The sequence below is a fragment of the Chlorocebus sabaeus genome, chromosome 19 (assembly GCF_047675955.1).
Source record: "Chlorocebus sabaeus isolate Y175 chromosome 19, mChlSab1.0.hap1, whole genome shotgun sequence".
NCBI lineage: Eukaryota > Metazoa > Chordata > Mammalia > Primates > Cercopithecidae > Chlorocebus > Chlorocebus sabaeus.
In genome coordinates, this window is record NC_132922.1 from 4,888,546 (window position 1) to 4,912,335 (window position 23,790).

Genomic DNA, 23,790 nt, shown 5'->3' on the forward strand with positions numbered 1-23,790 from the left:
TTCTTTCTTTCCTTCTTTCTTTCCTTCCTTCCTTCCTTCCTTCCTTCCTTCCTTCCTTCCTTCCTTCCTTCCTTCCTTCCTTCCTTCCTTCCTTCCTTCCTTTTCCTTCTTTCCTTCTTTCTTATCATAGCCATCCTAGTGGGTGTGAGGTGGCATCTCATTTTGGTTTTGGTTTGCACTTCCCCAGTGATTACCGAGGCTGAGCATCTTCTCCAGCTTGTTGGCCATGTGTATATCTTCTTTGGAGAAATGTCTACAGGCGCTTTGCTCACTGTCACACTGGGTTATTTGTCTTTTTGTTGTTGAGTTGTAGGAGTTCTTTCAGATGTGGTTCTTAAGTACTGACTTGTTCATGTATTCATTTATCTATATCACAAACACTCGAGATGGCTACACCTGGCAGCCCTGAGACCTGACTGAGCAGACTTGACACTGTCCTGGAGGGGCCCACCATCTGGTGGGGAAGCCGGGCACGGACACGGTGACTGTGAGACTGGAGAATGGGCTCTACACCTGCAAAACCAGCACCCACTGTGCTCCCCCTCAGTGCCAGGGAACAAGGAGCTTGAGCACCGTGGGGCTTTCACTTGGGCCCTGAAAGGGAAATGGAATATGTCAGACAGAAAAACGGAGAAGGAACAGCACCCAGGGGAGGGACCAGCAGACACTGCTGGGAGGTGGGGTCACCCGAGGCCACACTCCAAGAGGCCTCTAGTTCCAGGCACAGGGGCTTGGATAGTCCCCTGGGCAATGGGGACCTAGGGACGGGCTTTGAGCAGAGGATTGACATGGTCAGATCTGGGTGCTGGCAGGGCCGGTGGTGGACAGCTGCCTGGAGGTGGGAGGCCAGGGCTTTGGCCATCACAATGATCCATTGCTGCCCCAGGGTCCACACTAAGTCCTATCAGGGTCCCCCCAGCAAGGGCATCTACTGTAGATAATGGGGGTTTCTCAGCCCTGAGGCTGCGGGGAGAATTTGGGACTGGAGAGTGTCCCTCAGGCCAGGACTGAGGCGGGCTCTGCCCCCCGGCAAGCAGGGTGCCCGGCAGGGTTCCCATCCATCTCATTTCCCCAGCTCGGTTTTCCGAGGATCTACAATTACTTTGGGCTGAATTCCCCGGATTCCAGCCCGCTCCCAGCCCCACCCATCCAGATGCTCTTCCTCCATGCCAGCCTGGGGCTTTTCTGCCCATTGTGCCCGTGGGAGACCCAGGAAGGTCTTGGCCAGATTAGTGGGCGGGCCAGGCGGGCCTCAGGGATTGAGTGTCGCCCTGGCGGCCCGGCTGCAGCACGTGCTATGGGCTCAGGCCACACGGGGACTTTCCAGCTGGCTGTGGGTGCTCGGCCGCCCTGGAAAATCACTGACTTGTTTCCCTCAAGAAAAGGGCGGGCGGGCAGTAGGTAGAAGGGTCCCCAGCACACTAGGGGCCCAGGGCCATGGGCATCAGCTTCAGGGAGCCCCTGGCAGTCCCCCCACCTCCCACATCTTTCCCCCTCACTAAACAGGCCCGATCTGTTGTTTTGAAGCCAAGCACTGTGCTGAAACCCGCTGTTGCCTGCAGGTCTGCCTGAATCCAGCCACCCCCCTCCTTCCAGCTCACTGCCCCTTCCATGGGTGCTTAAAGCCAGATGACTGGGGCAGCCGCTGTGGAAGGCGGTCTGGCAAGTCCTCAGAAAGCGAAGGGACCACCTGACCCAGCAACTCCTAGGTCCATGCCCCAGAGACTGAAAACAGAGGCTCAAACACAAACCTTACCCGCACGTTCATGGCGGCATTACTCACAGTAGTCCAAAGATGGAAACAGCCCAAATGTCCACCAGCCATGAATAGATACACAAAATGTGGTCTATCCATACAATGGAACGTCATCAGCCTAAAGGTATGAAGCACTGACCGGTGACCACGCAGATGACCCTTGAAAACATGACACTAAGTGAAAGAAGTCAGACACCAAAGGTCACATGATGAATGATTCCCTCCATAGGAAACATTCAGAATGGGCAGATCCATGGGAACAGAAAGCAGACTGGTGGTTGCCGGGGTCAGGGAGGGGAGGACGGGGAGTGCCTGATGGGTGTGGTTTCCTTTTGGGGTGGTAGAAATATGTGAGAACCTGATGGTGCTGGAGGTTGCACAACACTGAATGTATTAGATGCCGCAGAACTGTACACTTCAAAGTGGTTCATTTTATATTTTATATTATGGGAATTTCACCTCATTAAAAAAACACACAAGGCCAGGTGTGGTGGCTCACACCTGTAATCCCAGCACTTTGGGAGCCTGAGGCAGGTGGATCACCTGAGGTCAGGAGTTCGAGGCCAGCCTGGCCAACACGATGACATCCCGTCTCTACGAAAAATACAAAAATTAGCCTGGTGTGGTGGTGGGCACCTGTAGTACAGCTACTCGGGAGGCTAAGGCAAAAGGATGGCTTGAACCCAGAATGTGGAGGTTGCAGTGAGCTGAGATCATACCACTGCATTCCAGCCTGGGCAACAGAGTAAGACTCTGAAACTCTGTCTCAAAACAAACAAACAAACAAACAACGACAATCCCTCTTATAACACTTGAAGTAGAGTGAGCGGGGCCTGCGGGTTCCTGTCTAGGGCTTCAGGTCCTAAGAGTTGCTAGGAGATTAGTGACAAAGGACCCCTGGGGGACCACTGCGAAGCTGCAGTCTTGCAATAAGGCCCCTGCCGAGCCCAGCACACAGTAAGTGCTCAATTTGCTGCAGGCCTAATTTCTTCCTCTGCATGCACCCAGTCACCCCGACAGGAGAGAAAACAGCCACAGCCACCATTCCCGATGCAACCTTTCTCCCTGTGGTCGTCTGAGCCTGGGGATGGGTGGTTTATACCCCCGTTTCATGGGTGTGGAAACTGAGGCTCAGACAGGGAGCGCCTTCTCAAAGGTACACACAGGTCAGAGCTGGAGTCAGTACTGGGTGGGCTTGGCTGCTGGTCTGCTCAGCAGCCCACCTGGCTCAGGTGCCACGGAGGGGCCATCAGGGAATTTATAAATGAGGGGGAAGCCCCGTTGGTCGGGGAGTTGGGGTCTGCCGCTTGGAGACAGCTGCAGACAGTCCTGAGTTGGCGGCTGCCACATCCCAAGCATGATCCTGTCTAATCTGAAGGGGCTGTGTATCTGATTCAGTGGCCTGGAGAGCTGTAGGACTTGCGGTTACGTGATTCTTGTATTCTGAGGCTCAGAGGCCTGGGTGTGTGTGGCTGGGGTCGCGCGTGTGAGTTGGGGTGACACGTGTGGTCACCTGGGGTCATGCGTGTGAGTTGATGGGAAACGGCCCCTCTGATGGCAGGGATCTGCTTGTGCCCTAGTGGGCGGAGCTAGTGCAGGGCTTGCGACTGAGAGGCTGAGTGGGGGAAAGGTGGTGGGGGTGAGGAGGGGCACTGGCCGCCGCTGTCTCACAGCCTCTGTCTCCTCCCCTCCGCAGAGCACTGTCATCAGTGGTGGCCCTGGGAGCCAACATCATCTGCAACAAGATTCCTGGCCTAGCCCCGCGGCAGCGTGCCATCTGCCAGAGCCGGCCCGATGCCATCATTGTGATCGGGGAGGGGGCGCAGATGGGCATCAACGAGTGCCAGTACCAGTTCCGCTTTGGACGCTGGAACTGCTCTGCCCTCGGCGAGAAGACTGTCTTTGGGCAAGAGCTCCGAGTAGGTAAGGGCGCCTCTGGGCTCAAGGGGCCCAGCCATCGCGGCCGGGGCAGTGGGCCAGGCCACCCACTGAAGGCCAGCCCAGGCCACTGTTCCCAGGGGTCGATTTCTTTGCCTTCCTGTGAGCCCTTCCGCGTGCCTGGCCTGGCCCCAGGGGGCACTGCCACGTCTGAAGCCTCGATGGGAGCCAGGCTGTGTGCAGATGAGGGTCCTTGCTCAGGGCTGGAGGACATTGTCGTGACGTGGCCGTGGGCCCGTAGGCTGGCAGCGTGGCGGTGCTGGCGGTGCCGTGCAGTGGTTGGAACGCACTGTGATGCTGCCTAGCAGCTGTGCAGAGGGAGGCACGTTGCCTCTTCTGGCAGCACCTCCATTCCTGTTATCTGGAGAGTAGCGAATAGTAATGCTTACTGCAGGGGGTAGCTGGGGCACAGGAAGTGCTTCGTGAATGCTGTGGATTCTGAGAGTGGAGGGGCTTCCAGGTAGACGGAGCCGAGTGAACTGTGCAGGATGGTGCTCCAGCATGACACATGGAGCACGGAGAGTCCGATGGCCGGAGGGCAGGGCGGGTGGGCGGATGTGCGGAGTGGGTGGGCCTCTGGTTTGATGGACACCAAGAGATCACCGAAACCTGCCAGGTGGGCTGGCAAGATCCTTGCCGACCGTGCACAGCCCCTGAGGCCACAACCCCTCCCTGTCCTCACAGCCTTGGGGATAAGGCTTCATCATACCCATTTTACAGATAAGGAGACTGAGGCCCAGAGAGAGGCTTTAAAAAGTGACTTTTGGACTGGACCTGGTGGCTCATGCCTGTAATCCCAGCACTTTGGGAAGCCGAAGTGGGTGGATTACCTGAAGTCAAGAGATCGAGACCATCCTGGCCAACGTGGTGAAACCCCATCTCTACTAAAAATACAAAAATTAGCCAGACATGGTGGCATATGCCTGTAATCTCAGCTACTTGAGAGGCTGAGGCAGGAGAATTGCTTGAACCCAGGAGGCGGAGGGAGGTTGCAGTGAGCCAAGATTGCACCATTGCACTCCAGTCTGGGTGAAAGAGCAAGACTCTGTCTCAGAAAAAAAAAGGAAAAGGGATCTTTGGAGCCTGACCTGGGTTTGAATCCAGCTGTGTGACCTTGAGCACGTCACTCGGGGCTGCTCAGGGCCTCAACTTCCCCATGGGTGACGTGAGCTCCAAGCCAGTAGGCCCTTGTGTGGGTCCCCGTGGCTCTCCCAGGTGCTCAATAAATTGCTATTCTGTGCATGAGAGTGGGGCTAGTGATGTGCCCTGCCCTCCAGGCTGTGGCAAGAGGCAGAGGAGGGGGGATAACTTGGGCACAGTGCCAGGCTTGCAGGGATGCCCAGCCCATGGGCATAACGTGTCCTTCTGATCCTGGAGCTGAGCAGAGCCGCAGCTGCCGGGACACAGGCCAGAGCTAGGCTCTGCAGGGCTTGGAACGCTGGTGTGGGGCTGGGGGTGGCGCAGGGGAAAAGCCCCTGGGGGCCCCTTTGTGGTGAGCAGCCTGTGGGTGGCGCCTGGCACAGCGAGGAGGGTGGCACCGCCCGCTCCCTGGGGCCCCACCACCCAAGTGCAGTTCCCTCCTTCCAGGTGCCAGCTGTGGCAGGCAGCGCTGCCCATCCACCCCGGTGGGGAGGGTGTCGGCACGAGTACTCACTCATGCTAGGGCCCATCTGCCTGCCTGGCCCCTCAGCGCTGAGCTGGCGCGCTCGGAGGCAGCTGTGGGTGCCCCTGCCTCCCGGGCGCACCCCCGGGGAGTTGTGGTGGAGCTGAGCGTGGATCAGGTGTCCCTCGCCGCTCCTGCTAATCCTCGCTGCCTCTCCGCGCCAAGAGAGGGGCAGACGTGGAAATCGTCCTGCTGCTCGACAGAGGGCTGGGAGCTTGAACTTTATTTGGGACCATGAGACATGGGGTGAGGGACATGGGGCCGCCCTGGGCATCTCTGTGGGGTCCCTGAGCTCGCCTGGGAATCAGGCTGTGTGGCCATGCGGCTGTGTGTCCTGTCCTGTTCCTCGATCCTGGAAGTGCTGCATCCCGTCTCAGTCTCTTCTGCTGGGGAACTCACCTAAGACACCCCCTTGCTTTCCCAAGCGTTTCAGAAGCAAACTTTTTGGCAGAGCTGTCCACACCCACCATCCTCATTTCACACCCTTGATCAGGGGCCCCCACTGCTCTCGGTCTGGACCTCTCGTGGCCTTCCTGGTATCAACTGTCCCCCTTCTTCCCTGGCTTCTTGGCCCCAGCTTGTAGCCTGGACTTCTCCGCCCAGTCCCAGCTGGGAAGTGCCAGCTCTTCCAGGTGCCCCTTGGCCCCCTTGCCCTGCTCTGCCCTGTCAACTGCAGGCTCACTTCTGCCCATGGCTTCTGTTCCCCGCGATCCATGCGAACCTCTGGCCTGACACACTCAGCACCCTATTACTTAAATCTCCTGTGCCCAGCTTCCCCCAGGCCATTTGTCTCAGCAGAAAGCTGGTATCATTTCATCTCAGGGCTCTGCCCCATGGCCACAGCACGGTCTGCTTTTCTGGCCCTCCTCTGGCAGCTGTCACTGCCTCCTGCCCACACCAGCCCTAGTTGTTGAGTTAAACAGAAGCCCTTCCTCCAAAACCTGCAGTAGCTCCCTATGGCCTCAGGATAAAGTGAACTTAGCCTGGAATCTGAGTAGCTGCCTCCCATATTCACCCTGGTTCCCCACATCCCTTCTGAAAACCAGAGCTTCAGGCATATCTGGCTCCTCTCTCCTCCCCAAGCACGCCAGGCCGCGTTCCCCTTCCAGGGCTTAGCTGTGGGGGGTCATGAGCAGGAAGAGAGGCCGACCAGGGAGGCTAGCCATGTCCGAGGCCAGCTGGGTGCCCTGGCATGGGCTGGGAGCTGGGCCATCGGTTGGCAGGCTGCCGGGACACTCGTGGGAACAGCCACTCAAGCAGTGCCAATTAATGATTGGCCCTGAGAAGGGGCTTGGCCTGTGTGGGTGGGACAGCCCCTTTCAGGCCTTGACCTCAGGCTGTGCCTAAGTCTTGAGGGCTGAAAGGGTACCCCTTAAAAGGGCAAATCAACCCCCTGTGCAAAGTTCCAATCCCTTTTCCATCACCTGGTGTGGGTGCTTGTATGCCTCTGGGGATGGAGCACTCCCTTCTCCCCATTAGACAGGTGTTTCTTCTAATGACCCTGTGCCGGCTTTGCCCTGGGCCCCTGGGTTCCAGTTGCTCTGCTCCCCTCAGAGGGTCAAGGCTCACACTAGGCCCCCCTCCACTGCTGTGGTCCCCCTCATGCCTGGAGGCCTCCTGAGCCCATCCCAGGCCTGTTCCTCATGCGTCGAGAGAGGCTTGTCTCTTGTCTCTTCTGTTGACTAGAAATGAGCTTAGAGGTGACTGTCCCCAGCTAAGCAGTCTTCTGCCACGGTCGGGGGAGGAGAATAAAGGGGCGGCGTGAGCATCAGGAGAACCTCGTATCCCAGGAAAGTCTGTTGGAAACCTGGGGCCCCCCAGCAAGGCAGGGAGTTTCAAACAGGCACTATCATCAAATCAGGGTTGTCAGCAAGGGCTTCCCGGAGGAGGTGACGCAGGCCAGCCTGGAGGTGAGCGCAGGGAAGGGGGCGCCAGGTGGATGGAACAGCATCTGCTGAGGCTCCAGGGCCAGAAAGGCGAAAGCACTTTTCCAGGAATGACAGGAGCTTCCAGGGCTAACAGGCGAGGCTGGAGGGTGAGGGCAGGGCTGGAGCACCAGTGAAGCTCTGGAGGGCCCAGAAGGCATAGGAGATTCTGAGCAGGGGAGGGCTTTCCCTCTGCAGGCCGCTTCCTTCCAACCACGGCGCTGCCCCCACGCCCCCGGAGCCCAGAGTCCCCCAGGACCACAGGCCTGGGCCTGGGGCAGTGGCTGAGTGCTCTCGGGCCCCCTAGCCCCACCCTTGAGCTGCCAGGGAATGCTGAGTCCTGCCCATCATGTGCTGGCCTCAGACATGACCAGGCATAGGGTCTGCCCCTAATCCACGCTCACGTGAGCGGCCGGGGACACCACCACAGCTGTCGCCCGCTCCTGTTTGCTTTGGGGGCGAGCTCTGCATGGGGAGTGTCTTCCTGGGCTGCACATAGTGGGGGCTCAGCAAGGGCTGTCGGCTGCTGGACAGTCTGAGGGGCCAAGAGACCCATCTCGGGGCATCTGAGAGGCCAGGGGTCGTGGGGTGAGAGGGTGACTCCCAGGCCAGGTGCATCTACTGCCCTGCAGGGCTTTGCAGGCCAGGCCCAGTGACCCCCAGCAGGGACGAGGTCTCGAGGGCTGGACTCTTCACCTGTTCACTCTGATGGCCTCAGGCCACCTCTGGCAGGGAAGCGTTTATAATATGGTATGGGCCAACCGAAATGTGCTGTAAGTGTAAGATACACATGGATTTTTGAAGACTCAAACCCCAAAAGCAAATACAGTATCTCTTGAATAACTCTTCTACTGATTACATATTGAGATGGTAAGATTTTGGATATATTGGCTAAATAAAATATACTATCAAAATTAAGTTCACCAGCCAGTCACGGTGACTCACACCTGTAATTCCAGCACTTTGGGAGGCTGAGGTGGGTGGATCACTTGAGGTCAGGAGTTTGAGACCAGCCTGAGCAACATGGTGAAACCCCATCTCTACTAAAAACACAAAATTAGCTGAGTGTGGTGGCACATGCCTGTAATCCCAGGTACTCGGGAGGCTGAGGCAGGAGAATCACTTGAACCTCGGAGGAGATTTCAGTGAGCCAAGATCATGCCACTGCACTCCAGCCTGGGCAACAAGAGTGAAACTCCATCTCAAAAAAAAAAAAAAAAAAAGTTCACCAAAATTATTTTCACTTTTCTTAATGTGGCTACTAGAAAATTTCAGCTGACACCTGCAGCTTGCCTGAGACTTCCATTGAGTGGTGCTGCACCCATAGGGGACAGGAGGGAGTGGCCCCAAGTCATCTTGTCAGAGATAGACGGGACATTTGAACCTGGATCTGACTGTCACTCCTGGGACATTGTCCTCCAGCATGGGGTGGGGCAGTCTGAGGGCAGAGGGTCACTGAGCAGCTGTTTTTAGAGGAGAGTCAGCTTGAGGGCAGGAGGGCAGCCCCCTTTATCAGGCCTGGTTGTTCTTCAGCCTGCATTCATTGAGTGCCTGCTGTATGCCAGGCCAGGGCTTGCACCCAGGACACAATGGGTGAGCACAGGCCAATGGGGCCAGGCCGGGAGGCAGTGCTTGCTGGGCCCAGTCTCATGCTGGCTGCACCTTGGTGGTCTGCAGGCCTCAGGCTGACAACCCCGGTCACTCCCACCTCCGCCCTCATCCGGGGGGCCCAGCCCAAGGCAGCTCAGTGGACATTTCTGAGGCTCAGGGGCCGGGCAGCCAGGACTGTAGGGACAACTGGGGCCTTGAAAGTCAGGGTCAGAAAGACTTTCCCGGAGGCGAGGCTGCCCAAGCCCAGTCCTGGCTCGGGGTGGGATGAGGCCGGGGCTGCCCCACCCCAGGAAGGCAGCTCACAGGCACCTGGGAGGATAGAGCCCGAGGGGCTGTGGCAGTGGTGGGGCTGTGGCCTTTCCTGGGGGTGACATGGAGGCCCTGTGAGCTGGGTGGTGGCTGGTCCTCGGTCCCAATGCTTCCACATGGCCCCTCCAAGGCCACCTGGAACTCATCCAAGTTGGGAATTTTCCATCCTCCCGGGCAGGGCCCTGACAGACAGGACAAGAGTGGAGTGGGGATGGGGTCTGGCTGTGGAGAGGCCACTGCCAAGGACACAGGCCCTACCTGCCCGGGTCCCTCTGTGTGACCCTGGGTGCAGCCCGGTGACCTGGGGGCCTTGGTGCCCCACCTGCCTCAGGAGGGGCTGAGGCGGGGGCTGGGACTCTGCCAGGATTTGGGGTCTCTCCTCAGAATAAGGACATGGAGGTCCCCACAGAGCTTCCCACATGAGTTCCATGGGCAAAGCCTCCAGAGCCCTGGGCCACTGAAGCAGGACGCAGACCCCAGGGTGGGTAGGGCCCCTCCCTCAGCTTCATAGGGGCACAGCAGCCTGGCCCTCAGCCATCACTCAGCCCAACTCCTGCCACCTTTTTAGGAGAGTCATTTCTTTCACGACTGTAGCCCCTGCCTGGGCTGGGCCCTGTCACATGACCACCTCAGGTCCTGTCGTCCACACGTCACAGATGGGGAGACTGAGGCTCACAAGGAGACCGTGTGACTCACCCAAGGCCACGTGGCCCCCAAGGGCCAGAGAAGCCCGCAGGCTCTCAGGGAACCACTCGCCAGGATCCAGGTGCTGAGAGGCCCTGGGGCAGCCCCAGGGAGGAAGGGGTCTCAGTGCCACCTCACACAGGCGGTTGCTGGCTTTGCCAGAGCGCTCCCGAGGGCAGGCCACCTGGGCTGGATGCAGGAGGGGCCTCCTGGGCGTCCCCAGCACCTCAGGGCTGGGGAAAAGCTCCCGGAAGGCCAGGTCCTTCCCACTCGGAGCCTGCTGTCCCACCTAGGGGGCTGCCGCTTGGCGTGTGAGGGCCTCCGCTGGGTCGGAACAAAGGCCTGAGGCGCATGGGCGCCAGCGTGTTTGGTCCTGGCATGATTTTTCCAATGATCTGTTTATGACAACGGCAGGGAAGAGCTTAGTGTGGAGACGCTGACTCAGCCCGAGCCCGGGCGGGGGCCGGGCGGGGCTGGAGAGAGACAGAGGGACAGAGAGGGACAGAGAGGGACAGAGGGACCCAGAGGGAGAGGGAGAAACGGAGAGGGAAGGACAGAGACATGTGGAGAGACATACAGCAGTACACCTGGCACACACACACGTACACACATAAACACATGCACACACATGCACACACACGCACATTGCACACATGCACACGCACACACACGCACACATACATGCACACATACATGCACATACATGCAGCACCCACTCAGGCTGCACCCAGGCCAGGACCACCGGGCCTAGGGTCCAGGCCTGCTCAGAGATGGGTAATATTAATAAAAGCGACCCACACGCATCCGGCACTTTTATGTTCCTACCCGTCCTGAGCCCTCCACTGCCTCACCTCTCCCACGTGGGACTCCACAAGGTGTGTGCTGCTATCACCTTCGTTTAAGGTGCAGAATTAGGAGCAGGTGTGAGGCAGCCTGCCCAGCCCTCCCTGGCCAGAGCGCGCCTCGGCCCCGGGTGGTCCAGGCCAGGATTGCAGCAGGGCCAGGCAGGCCAGGGCTCTGGGCTTCTGATCCTTCAACTGCACAAGCAGGGATTGGGGCCAAGCTGTGGCCTGGAGGCCTCTCTGCCCATGCCTTGGTCCCTGCCTCCACCCCGATGTCCCCAGCCTGAGCTCTGTGTGTGTCAGGGATGCAGATCCCAGACTAGCTCAAGCGGTGACTTGTCCCCCTGTGACTGAGCCCCGGCTGGGGTCAAAGGGCAGGCTGGGGCGTGGACAGCCACAGGGGGTCATTGTGGGGCCCCACCTGGGGCCTGAGCTGCTCTTTCAGCTTCTGTGCCCAACAGCCACTTCAAGCCCTGTCTAGACCAAGACCCCCAGCCTGGACACGGGCACCACACCAGCTGGGCCGAGTAACACCAGGAGCTGTGGGTGTGGCCCAGGGGTGTCTCCTCACCTCCCTCGGTCTCAATCTCTACACCAGTAAACTGGGGAGGAGGGACAGTACTCCACCGTGCAGCTCAGGGCTGTGAAGAGCCTGGGAATCAGGTGGGGTAGGGGGCAGACGGGGGCTCAGATGACCAAAGAGCTCGCCAGCCAGCCATGTCCCAGGGACCCCTCCCCAGCCTGGCCTCAGGGACCCCACCCCACCCTGCATCCCTAGTCTACCTCAGCCCCAGCAGCCCTCCCCTGACCCATTCTTCAGGAAAGTCTATCTCACAAAAGCTCCCCTGCTAAAGGGATTTTAAAGAACCCACAACACCAGGCCTCATCCCATGGTAATGGGGAAGCTGAGGCTCGAGGAGTGAGGGCCTTGGCCAGGGTCACGGAGCCCAAGCCCCAGTTCCATGAGGGATCGGCCCCAGGAAGTAGAGGCTGGGCAATGCTGGGACATCTTCTCAGTGCCAGGCTTGAGTTCCCACCTGCCCCTCACCTCCCTCCTGCCATCCCTGGACACCTTAAACCACCCGTGGCCGAGGCAACTCCTTCCGCCTGATCCTGTCCTGCTTCCTGGTAAGCAGCCCCCACCAGCTGCCCTCACTTGCATTGGGGCCCCTTTGGCACCCTTTTTTTTTTTGAGACAAAGGCTGGAGTGTCACCCAGGCTGGACTGCAGTGGCGCGATCTTAGCTCACTGCAAACTTTACCTCCCAGGTTCGAGTGATTCTCCTGGCTCAGTTTCCCAAGTGGCTGAGATTACAGGCCCCCGCCACCACACCAGACTAATTTTTGCATTTTTAGTACAGACAGGGTTTCGCCATGTTGGCCAGACTGGTCTCAAACCCCTGATCTCAGGTGATCCGCCTGCCTTGGCCTCCCAAGGTGCTGGGATTACAGGCGTGAGCCACCGTGCCTGACCCTTCTGCACTCTTTTCTCTCTAAACCGCCTCACCCGGTCCACTTGCTAATCCCGTTAGCTCTACCCTGAGACTCTGTCCCATTAGCTGGACCCTGAGACTCTGAGCTCTGGCCACTTTTCACCTCCTCTGCCTGGCTGGTCATCAGCACTTCTTACCCAAACCCTTGCACAGGCCTCCCAGTGGGTGGGGTGGACAGTGCCTTTCAATGTAAGTCAAAGTGACACCTTCCAGGGCCTTCCATCTTTTCAGAACAAAGTCCAAAGTCTTCTCCGAGGGCCACATGGTACAGCCCCCAAGGGCCGTTCCCCGCTTCATCCTCACTGATCTCTGTTGGGACAAACCGCTCGTGCTCAGCTCATCTCACCTCAGGGTCTTAGCATTGCTGTTCCCTCTGCTTGGAACACTGTTCCCTGCACCTCTGTGTTCCTCACCTCTCCCATCCTTTGGGACCCACCTTCAGCATCCCTTCCTGAGAGGAGCCCTCACTGGCCACCCTGCACCCCAGTCCCTCCAGCCACTCTGCCCTGCCGGCTCCTCTGTGGCTCTGATCCCTGGTCTCTGCCTGCACTGTCTGTGAGCAGCTCCCAGCCTGTCTGCCCCCCAGGTTCGGTGTGTTGGTCCTGCCCTGCTGTGTGCTAGGCCTTGCACTTGACCTTGGGCAAGTACTTGATGGATGGGAGGCTGAGTGCCTCACCCCTGGGATTCTGGGAGGTCCAGCCAGGAGGGAGGCTGTCCTTGGTGCCAGGGACACACAGGTGGCAACAACGTGAGTGTTACAGGCAGTGTCGCACGTGTGTAGAGTGTCAGAGGCTGGCGCAGGCGAGCGTGGCGTCCAGGTCAGTGAGGTGCAAGGCAGACTTTGCAGGTTTCCCTGTCCTGGTGGGTGGGGAGTGGGCTGAGCACGATCTCTGGGGTCCCCATCAGATCCCAGCTCAGTGTCTTGCTTGCTGTGTCACCTTGGGCCAGTCGCCTGCCTCTCCTGAGCCCAGTGTCCTAATCGTGAGGTGGGGGGATCTTAGTTCATACCCATGGGGCCTCAGGGAGGGTTTAAATTGAATAGGACATGGGTCTGAAGCCCTCAGAAAGCCACCCAGTGTCCTCTGTGTCCATCACAGCTTCACTGAGATCTAATTCACATGCTTTACAATTCATCCATTTAATGTGTACAAGCCCATGGTTTTTAGTATACCCGGAGCTGTGTAGCTGTCCCTGCAGTTGATTTTAGAACATTTTCATCACCCCAGAAAGAAACCCTGTGGCTTAATCAGTCCCAGTCCTCTTGCCACTGGCAGTACTGAGCCCAGTCCTCTTGCCCCTGGCAATACTAAGGTGCTGTCTGTCTCTCCAACTCCACCTCCTCTGGGCATTTAATAGAAATGGAATCACACTATATGCGGCCTTTGGTGTCTGGCTTCTTTCGCTCAGCATGATGTTTTGGGGTTTTTGAGGTGGGGGTTGAGATAGGGTCTCACTTTGTTGCCCAGGCTGGAGTGCAGTGGTGTGAACATGGCTCACTGCAGCCTTGACCTCCTGGGCACAAGTGGCCCTCCTACCTCAGCCTCTTGAGGAGCTGGGACCACAGGCACATGCACCACCACACCTGGCTATTTGTGTGTGTGTGTGTGTGTGTGTATTTTCTTTTTTCTTTTTGTAGAGACAGGGTTTTGCCATGTTGCCCAGACTAGTCTCAAATTCCTGGGCTTAAGGGATCCGCCCGTCTCGGCTTCCCAAAGCTTTGGGACTACAGGCGTGAGCCACCGTGCCCAGCCGATATGTTCGAGTGTTACCCACACTGGAGCATGTAGCAATACTTCATTCCTTTTTAAGGCTGAGTGATATTCTGTCACATGGATAGAACACATTTTCCTTATCCTTTCGTCTATGGATGGACACCTGGGCTGTTTCTACCTTGGGCTGTTACAAAGAAGGCTACTATGAGTACTTCTGCACAAGTTTGTAAGTGGGCGCCTGTTTCATTTCTCTGAAGTGCATGCATAGGAGTGGCGATGCTGGGTCTCATGGTGACCCTACATTTAAGTTTTTGAGGAGCTGCCCAACTTTGCCACAGTGGCTACAGCGTCTCACACTGCCACCCCCACACTGGGGTTCCCATTTCTCCGCATCCTCGCCAGCACTTGTTATTGTCAGTCTTTTTTACCTTTTATTCCTAGTGCGTGTGAAGTGGCATCTCATTGTGGGATGGATCTGCGTTTCCTTGACAGCCAATAATGCTGAGAAGCTTTTTGTCTGCTTATTGGATGTTTTTATACCTTCTTTGGACAAATGTCTGTTCAGGTCCTTGGCCTATTATTTTTTAGCTTTTATTTTTTGATTGGAAATTAATACATAATATTACACATATTTATGGGGTCCATATGATATGTGGATCTATGTACACAATGTGTAACAATCAAGTCAGGGTATTTAAGATTTCCTTCCCTTAGAATATTTATCATTTCTATGTGTTGGGAACATTTCCAGTTCTCTCTTGTAGCTGTTCTGAAATACACAATATGTTATTGTTAACTCTAGTCACCCCACTGTGCTGTCAGGCACTACACCTCACTCCTTCCACCTGTGCGTATTTGTGCTTCTGTTTTTTTTTTTCAAGATGGATTCTTGCTTTGTCACCCAGGCTGGAGTACAGTGGTTTGACCTTGGCTCACTGCAACCTCCACCTCCCAGGTTCAAGCAATTCTCCTGCCTCAGCCTCCCAAGTAGCTGGTATTACAGGCTCCCACCACGACGCCTGGCTAATTTTTGTATTTTTAGTAGAGACGGGGTTTCACCATGTTGGTCAGGCTGGTCTTGAACTCCTGACCTCAGGTGATCCACCCGCCTCAGCCTCCCAACATGCGGGGATTACAGGTGTGAGCCACTGCGCCCGGCCATCTTTGTACCTCTTAACCCACCTCTCTTCATGCTCCGATACCCTCCCCAGCCATTGGCATCTGTCATTCCATTCCCTACCTCAGTAACATCAACTTTTTTAGCTCCTCCATGTGAGTGAGAACACGCGATATTTGTCTCTCTGTGCCTGGCTTCTTTCACTTAACACGATGACCCGCATGCCACTGCAGCAATGACAGGGTTTCATTCTTTTTTATGGCTGAGTAATATTCCATTGTGTATCTATACCACCTTTTCTTTACCCATTCATCCGTTGGTCTTTGTCCTTTTTAATCGACTTGTTAACCATTTTATTATTGAGTTGTAGAAAATGTCATTTTTTTTTTAGACGGATTCTTGCTCTATTGTCCAGACTGGAGTGCAATGGTGTGGTCTCGGCTCACTGCAACCTCTACCTCCCAGGTTCAAGTGATTCTCCTGCCTCAACCTCTCAAGTAGCTGGGATTACAGGTGCCTGCCATCATGCCTGACTAATTTTGTATTTTTAGTAGAGATGGGGTTTCACCATGTTGGCCAGGCTGAACTCAAACTCCTGACCTCAGGTGATCCGCCTGCTTCAGCCTCCCAAAGTGCTGCTGGGATTACAGGTGTGAGCCACCATGCCCGGCCCAAAACGTCATTTTTTAAAAAGAGGGACAAGTACAGGTTGTCAGGGAGGAGGAGAATTGAACCGTGTGGGCTGGAAGCACAGATCCATGAGCACAGGTTCACACGGCCGCTCCTGGGCACTGCCTCCAAGGGTCAGCCCAGGTGTGCATCCAGGGACACGTGCAGAGGCGCACACCTGCTGCCCAGGGATGCCCAAATGTGTGTCCGCCCACAAAGATCCCAAATGTGTCGTATGTCACACCTGTAGGCATGAAGCTTAGGTCAGCCTTCCCCCAGGACTGTATGTGCCCTTCTGACCGGATTGGAGCAGTTCTCTCATTTTGCAGGTAGGGAGGCGGGGACACAGAAAGGCCCCTTCACCGGTCTGAAGTCACTCAGCTGGCAAATTTCAGAGTCTAGACTTGAAGGCAGGGTGTCAGACTCTGAGCCTCCCCCTTGCTTCCAGAAGGCTCCGGGACCATGTGTGGCCCCCAGACCTTTGCTTTCATCTCATTCACTTGAGAACCTCAGATGCCGGATCCCCCATTTCCTGAGCTGCTGTGTGACCTTGGGGAGCATGCTGCCCGTCTCTGGGCCTCAGGCTCCTTGCTGGGGATGGAGGAGCCGCACTGGACGGTCCCCGAGGGCCTTCTCAGCACTGAGGCTGCAGACTCCTGGCTCTCGTCCTAAGAGGGCACCAAGCACCTCTCCCACCTCCGCCTCCATGCAGTTAATCAGGTCACTAGGAGCTCAGCCACGGCTTGCTAGTAAAAGCGCGCTGGCCCCTGTGGACGCTAGGAAGTGGCAGGGAGCGTGAGTGGATGGTGAGGAGTGGCAGCTGTGGCTGGGAGGGTGGACTCAGCTCCCAGCTCTGCCCTGAGGAGGGGAGTGGGAAGCCCCGTTCTGCCCAAGCCCCAGCTTTATTCAGGAGACACGTTTGTTCTTTCTAGAAGCTACTCACAAAGATCTGCCAGGGTCCCCAGCGTCCTCCTCATGGTCAGAGTGAGATGACTGTGGATGAGGGCCCAGCTGTGCCCTAGCACACATGTCCTTTCCCTGGACATCAGGGTCTGGCTGGCACCGCAGGGGCAGGGCAGGGGGCTGTGTCTCCTCCCTCTGAGCCTGTCCTGGGCCCAGCCAGGGGGTCCAGTGAGGGCTTGAGTTCAAATAACTTATGGAAAAGAGAGCAGAGCTGGATGGCCCTTGCGTAGCCAGACCATTCCTGCCCCAGCAGCCTCTGTTTACCCACATGCCTCGGAGGACTCTGCTGCTCTGATACTCTGGATTTGAGGGGACAGCTGGGCAGGGCTGAGGGGGCTGGCCCTGGGGAGGAGGCTGTTTCCAGCCCAGTCTGCATGGAGCACACAGAGACACCTGGGCCTGTCCTGGAGTCCTTTGCTGCATCTGGTTCACCCCCAGCCGGCCCTGGATTGCCCACCATCTTGGTGATGTGGGTACCGTGCCCTCTTGTCCTGTTTGCTCTCAGAGCTGGCAGCTAGGGCTGTGCGGCAAGGTGAGGATTTTGAGTTCCATGTGGCAAATGGGAACACAGGCTCAGAGAGGGTTGGTGACTTGCCGAGGCACCAGAGATAGATTGCACTGGAAACAGTGAATCCTGCAGCGGGGCTGGAACCTTCGGGACCATTACTCAGAAACCCGCCCAGTGCTCTTGAGGGCTGTGGGATGAGGGGTGGCCAGAACATAGCCTGCTCTGGCATTTTCTAGGGATACTGCTGGCTGCTGCTGCTGGCTCTAGAGTTTGAGGGTACAGACCTGTGCTTGGGTAAGCTCTGGGTTTTCAGAGAGGCCCCTAGGCCTCCCAAGACCCAAGTGTATCAGCAGGACAGCTGCCGGCCCCAAACAGAGCATCCATGCTGCCCTCATCCAGCTTCCCCATCACCACACACATCTAGGGCAGCTGCTGAGCTCAGATGGCTGTGGTCACTGCCATGGGTCTATGGCAAATCACTTCCTGCTTTGAAGGCTCAGTTTTCCCATCTGTGAAATGGGTCTGATCAGAACAGGGCTGTCTTGGAGACAAGGTGGTGTCGGGGAGCTGACCAGCCCAGACCTGCTCATGCATGGGATTTGGGAAACAGCAGTGGGTGGGGGGGTACACAAAAGAATCTGATGTGGATCCTGCCCACCACCCCTGCAGCCTGAGGGGTACCTAGTGAGAGCCCAGAGGAGGGCGTGCCCACCACAGTGGGGACTCGGGGAGCAGGGAGCAGCCCTCCCTGCGTCCAGAGCCTGAGTAGTGCATGGATATGTGGGAGAGTGGTCAGGTATTCCAGGAAGAGACGGGGCTGCTGTCCCTAGGGCAGGCGGCAGGAAGCCAGCAGGTCCTTTATTCAGGAGTAGTTACTGTGCGCGGGAGGTGGCTGCCCAACCTGCAGGCGGGCCACACTGGACTGCAGACAGCGGTGGGTGAGGACCGGTGGGATCAGGCCTCTGGGGCCTTGGGGGCCAGGCCAAGTCACTGGAAGTCATCTCAGAGGCCTTGGGGGCTACTAACAGCTGCTGAGCAAGGTGCATGGGTCCAGTCTGTCTGCGCCCGCTGCAGAGGACCGGCTTCTAAGTCTAAGCGCTAGCTCGCTGTCAGCCTGGAGGCAGCATGGTGTGTGCACGGACTGGGAAGGTGCCCCAGTCACGGCCCCAGGAGTGACTTGGGGAGGGACACGGGGGAAGCCTGCAGCCCTTATGCCCTTCTCACTACACACCCAGGCACGCCATGACAAAGCCTTTGGAGTGGGCGTCTAGGTCAGTAACATTGGGTCACGGGCCCTCCCCCGTGGGCTGTTTCGAGAATTTAGCTGGGCAACACAGGCAACGTGCCAGGCGCACGGGAGCCCGCAGTCCACGGCAGCGACTCTTGCTGGACCTAACGTCATTCTTATTGATTCTCCCAAAACGACGACTCTCTGCAGCTCGCCTCCTGCTTGTCTCCATGGGAGACCAGAGAGTTTGGCTCATTAAGAGCAAATAAAAAAGGAATTAGCGGGAGCGGCAGGCGATGAGTAACTGGTGAGTAACTGAGTCTGAGCCTGGGGCGGGCATAGCCAGGTGAGAGCAGGCGCTTGCGGGAGGCTGGAAGGGAGGCTTGTAGGAAGCGTCCTCCAAGTGTGCAAACTCCACTGTGGACCTGCCAGCCTGCTCAGGGACTTCAGGACAATGGCATCCTCTGACCCGCTCTGCAGCCTTGCCATGAGGGAGGAAGAGAAGGATCACAGGCTGTTGTTCCAGGACCTCTGAGGGGACATCCACATCTGTCCTCAAGCTCCACCGGCTGGGCCCACACAATCGTTTGGGGTTCTTAGGGTTTCCTAGACCCCCTCCATCGGGTAACACGTGCCCACTCCGAAGCCAGCTCAGGCTCCCTAGAGCTTCCCACCCAGAGCCTGCCTGCAGCTGCCCCTGCCCCCCAGGTCCACAGACTGTTCACAGTCAGCATCTTCCCTGGGGGCTGCACAGCCCACATTCGCCCCCAGGTCACCTTAGACTCAGACAGGCCAAGGTGGGGGCAGAAGAGCTTCCAGCGCCCCCGACCCTAGGCGCTTTGCTCCTCCGTCAGCCTTCCTGGTCTTTGAATTCATTCCCTGGGTTTGAATCTTGCTCCAGCCACTCTCTGTGCCTCTGCTTCCTCCTCTGTAAACTGGGAATCATGGCTGGACGCACCTCATCCTAATGTCCAGGTAAAATGGGAGCGCGTGTGAGGGCTGGGTGTGCACCCGGTGCACGGGGAGAGCCCTGAGGATGGGCTACACTGATGCTGGTGTCAACCGGCCTCTGAATGTTCCAGAATCCACACCTGTGTGGCCAGGCAAGCGCCCTGACATCTGGCCCTCCCTAGCAGCTGTCCCTGGCACCTGGACAGAAAGTGCCACCTGCTTGTAAGACATTCTCCCCCTCCTCTATGGCCACTCATGACCTCACCAAACCCTTCCACAGCTCAGCATCTTTGCCTCTGTGTGACCATGCTGGGAGTACATGCCTACCACAGCCACACATACACACACCACACACACACACACACACACACACACACACACACACACACACGTGAATCCATGCTCCTTGTTAAGACTGTACCTACTTAAAATGTCACTTCCTCCAGGAAGCCTTCCTTGACTCCACTCCACAGAGGCAGGTCAGTGAATCCTTTGAGGTGCCGTGACCCTTCTGTGGCCCTTCTCGACCCTTTACTGGGATCCCCCTCTTGGTTTATTGCCCCCTACCCCTACCCCCATGAGATTTCCAAGGCTTTCTTGCCAGCAGGCCCTGCTGTGCTTGGGTAATGCAGACAGGATGGGGCGTTTAATACCCCACTTCACACATCATGCAAGGGCTTCCCTTCGGGTCATCTCGACCTAATTTAGACTCGGGGAGGTGAATTCCTATATCTTCCTGGCCCTGGCCCAGGCAGAGAGTGGGCAGTGTGGGTGGACAGCGGCCAGAGGAGGAGAGGCTGGCAGGATGAGGCGCTTCGAAGGCGGGGGCCGTGCTGCCTGCAGCTCAGAGGAGGCCGATCATTGTAGTCTCGAACCTTGCTGGGGAGGGAGGGATGCTGGACACTACCCTCCCCTTAGTTCTTCTCAGGAAGGAAGTTCCTAGGAAGCCGTGGCTCCCTCCATGACAACAGACAGACAGCCCACCAAGGTCTTCTCCTAAGGCTGGTGGGCCCCACCCCAGTTCTCACCCTGATGGAAGATACCCTAGGGAAGAGAGACCCCACCTGGCTGAGCCCCCAGCTGGCTGCGGGCAACGAAGTGGCCCCAGAGCACACACACAGCCCCTAGCACAAGGCTGGGCATGCCGTTGGTGCTCAATGGTTGTTCATAGAACAGACCTGACTTGACTCTATCTCAATCTGTGGGTGTCACCTCAGCCCCAATAACAGGCACAGCAGTGGGCAACTGAGGGCTGTGCGGGTGCTCGCAGGTGCTGGGCAGGGGACTGTGCCATGCCAGCAGTGTGAGTCTCCAGCTGCCCTCTCCTGGGCTGAGCACCGGCCCTGTTCTGCCTGTTGCTGAGATGGGCAGGGAGGTTCCTGCTCACCGGAGTTTGGCTCTTGGTCCTCCAGCTGGCATGGTTGAGCCTGCTCGGTGTCCACATGGGCCAGGTGCTGGGGACATAGGAATGACACAGACCCAGGCAGGGGCAGGTTGAGAGGGACCCAAGAGTCCAGGGTTGGGATGGAAGGATGCACAGGGCCTGGCCTGGGGCTGGGGAAAACAAAGAGAAAATGAGAGATGAACCTGCCCATATCAGGGGCCTTCAGGCCCATATGGAAGTCCCCACCTGTAAGACTCACCAGGGAGAGGGTGTCCGGATCTGGGTCATATTTGGAACTGAGGGATCAGGCACCAAGTGCTCCCTTCTGTCTGGGGCTCTGGGAAGGCTGCCTGGATGGGGAGGCCTCAGACCTGGGCCTTGGAAGGTCCTTGGGATTTGGGTATGAAGCAGGAGGGAATTCCACCAAAAAGACCACATAATCCCCAGGGGATGTGGGCAGCGCCTGGAAGGACTGAGTCATTGTTCTGGGCAGAGGATGGGGAGAGAGGGCTGGGGCAGCCAGCGGGCATTGACCTGGGACCCTCCCTTCCCAGCTCAGCCGTGGGCTTGGCTCTACCAGCAGAGGGAATCAGCGAAGGTGCCAGCGAGGGCCCTGGCCAGACAGCCCTTAGAGTGAACCAGCTGGTGGCTGGGGGGATGAGGGAGGCAGGGAGGACTGTTGCCCAAGTCCAGGCAGTTCTGGGGCCCCTGGGTCAGGCAGGGGTATTAGGAGGAGGTGAGGAAAAGGGGCCCAGGATCTGGAGATGGACTGAAGGTGGGTGGACCAAGAGGGGAGATGGCAACAAAGGGCTTCTGAGCTGTGTGACTTCTACCTGGGTTCCTGGCTTGGGGTGGGGGTGAGGCCCCTCATGCTCCCCGTGGCCCCAGCTTCCATTGGCCATGCATAGCTGGTCCCCACGGGGTCAGTGCAAATGCCCGTTCATGAGGAGGGGCTCCTGGGAGGCTTGCAGAGGGGAGGGGCAGAGGCAGGGATACCCATCCCCTCCACGGGTCTCCACTGCTCACTCTCAGGGCTGGAGAAACTGGGCCTCTCCTGCCCAGTCTTGGGAACAGGGAGAGAAGCTGTGGGCAGTGCTGCATGCTGGAGGGCGGGTCTCAGGGTGCCCTGGGGCCTGCTGTATTCCAGGCACTGCCCTCACCATAGCCCTGAGAGGTGGCTCCCATCAGCCCCGCTTTGGTGAGCCAGAGGCTCAGAGGGGCAAGCAATGAGCCCAGGGTCACACAACTGGCCAACAGCAGGTGGATCGAGGCCCGGCACTTCATCCCCTGAGCCCACTTGGCCCAGGGCCTGGGGCCTCACCTTGTGCACCTGTCTGTCCCCGCAGGGAGCCGTGAGGCTGCCTTCACGTATGCCATCACTGCGGCTGGCGTAGCGCACGCCGTCACTGCTGCCTGCAGCCAAGGCAACCTGAGCAACTGCGGCTGTGACCGCGAGAAGCAGGGCTACTACAACCAGGCCGAGGGCTGGAAGTGGGGTGGCTGCTCGGCCGACGTGCGTTATGGCATCGACTTTTCCCGGCGCTTCGTGGACGCTCGGGAGATCAAGAAGAACGCGCGGCGCCTCATGAACCTGCACAACAATGAGGCCGGCAGGAAGGTAGGGTGCGGCTGCGGCTGCGGCTGGTGGGGGCATTAGCTGGGACTGGTATGTCACCTGCTGACCTCTGGGAGCCTCAGGCTCCTCTTCTAGCAGAAGCAGTTGAGTCTCCGTAGGTGTGCAGCAGGTGGGGCCGTCTGGGTCCTCCACGTGCATGGCTCTGAGCCTCCTAATACCTGGAGGAGGGTGTCCCCATCCAGAGACGTGAGAGCCGAGGCTCTGGGTGCTGATGCGATGCTCACAGCCCCCAGCTAAGATGGGGACCCCATTTCCATGCAGGGTGTGACCTGGGCTTGGCTGGGGACCTGGTGGGGGAGGTCCCAGGCCACAGCCCCTGTCCCTGCCCTTGGCGTTCCTGGTCCCGCAGGTCACATCAGCACACCAGGAAAGACTTCCTGACAGGCAGCCTTTTTACTCAGCAAGGAAGGGATGCCCCCAGGAGGCAGGAGCAGCCTGAGGAAGGTGGACGCTGTGAGCCGGGGTCTGCTGGGGAGCAGGCTGCTCCTGCACGGGGCGGGACAGAGTGTGGTGGGTGGCAATGGAGGAAATTCAGGCAGGGACACACTGGGGAAGAAGTCAGAGCAAGCCGGGCTCCGCCCGCTGGAGATGAGGGCCCCAGATACTGGGCTGGGAGGAGCAGCCGCACGGCGGCAAGATGGCCTGAGATAGGGTGGCCAGCCAAGTGGAACACCCAGCCGGCTCTGGCTCTGAGGCCTGGGGGCTGCACCCAGGGCAGCAGAGCCTAGGGGGCTCCTCAGGTGTGGGACAGACTTGCCATTCCAGGCAAAGAGGAGTTGAAGAATCCCTCGGGCCCAGGGACTATAGCTGAGGCCACTGGTCACTCACTGCCCTTTTCTGTGCCAGGTGCTAGGCTGGGCACAGGGCAGAGAGGAATCAGACAAGGCCCTGGCTATGGGAACCGTGTCCACAAGAGGGGTGCAGGGGTCACACTCAGGATGGTGAGGGCCTGGTTGCGTAGGAGAGTGTCAGAGTGAAGGCTTGATGGCCACAGGACTTGGGAAGCAAGTAGGGCCTGGCACAAGAAGTAGGGCCTGTTCAAGAAGAGATCTTGAACACCAGGCCAAGGATTTGACTTTCTCTTGTAGATGTGGAGGTTATCATGCAGGTGGTTATTAAGTTATTGTTAGATGGATGGATGGGTGGATGGATGAATGGCAGGGTGGATGGGTGAATGGATAGGTGGGTGGATGGATGAGCGGATTGATGGGTGAATGGATGGATGAATGGATGGATGGGTAGATGGGTGGATTGATAGATGGATGGGTGGATAGATGGGTGGATGGATGGGGGAGTAGATGGATGACTGGATGCATGGGTGGATGAAAGGATGGATGGGTGGATGTATGAGGGGATGAATGGGTGGGTGGATGTATGAGTGGATGGATGGATGGAAGAATGG

General features: G+C 57.8%; 1 protein-coding gene across 2 annotated transcripts in view; it reads left to right on the forward strand.

Moving 5' to 3' along the window:
• Positions 1 to 23,790, forward strand: part of WNT7B (Wnt family member 7B) — a 55,851-nt gene that overhangs the window by 23,145 nt on the left and 8,916 nt on the right. For both annotated transcript variants that reach the window (XM_073006608.1, XM_073006607.1), the window contains exons 2-3: positions 3,453 to 3,679; positions 22,099 to 22,370. In XM_073006608.1, the coding sequence (XP_072862709.1) occupies positions 3,453 to 3,679; positions 22,099 to 22,370 (499 nt within the window). The remainder of the gene's footprint in view (positions 1 to 3,452; positions 3,680 to 22,098; positions 22,371 to 23,790) is intronic.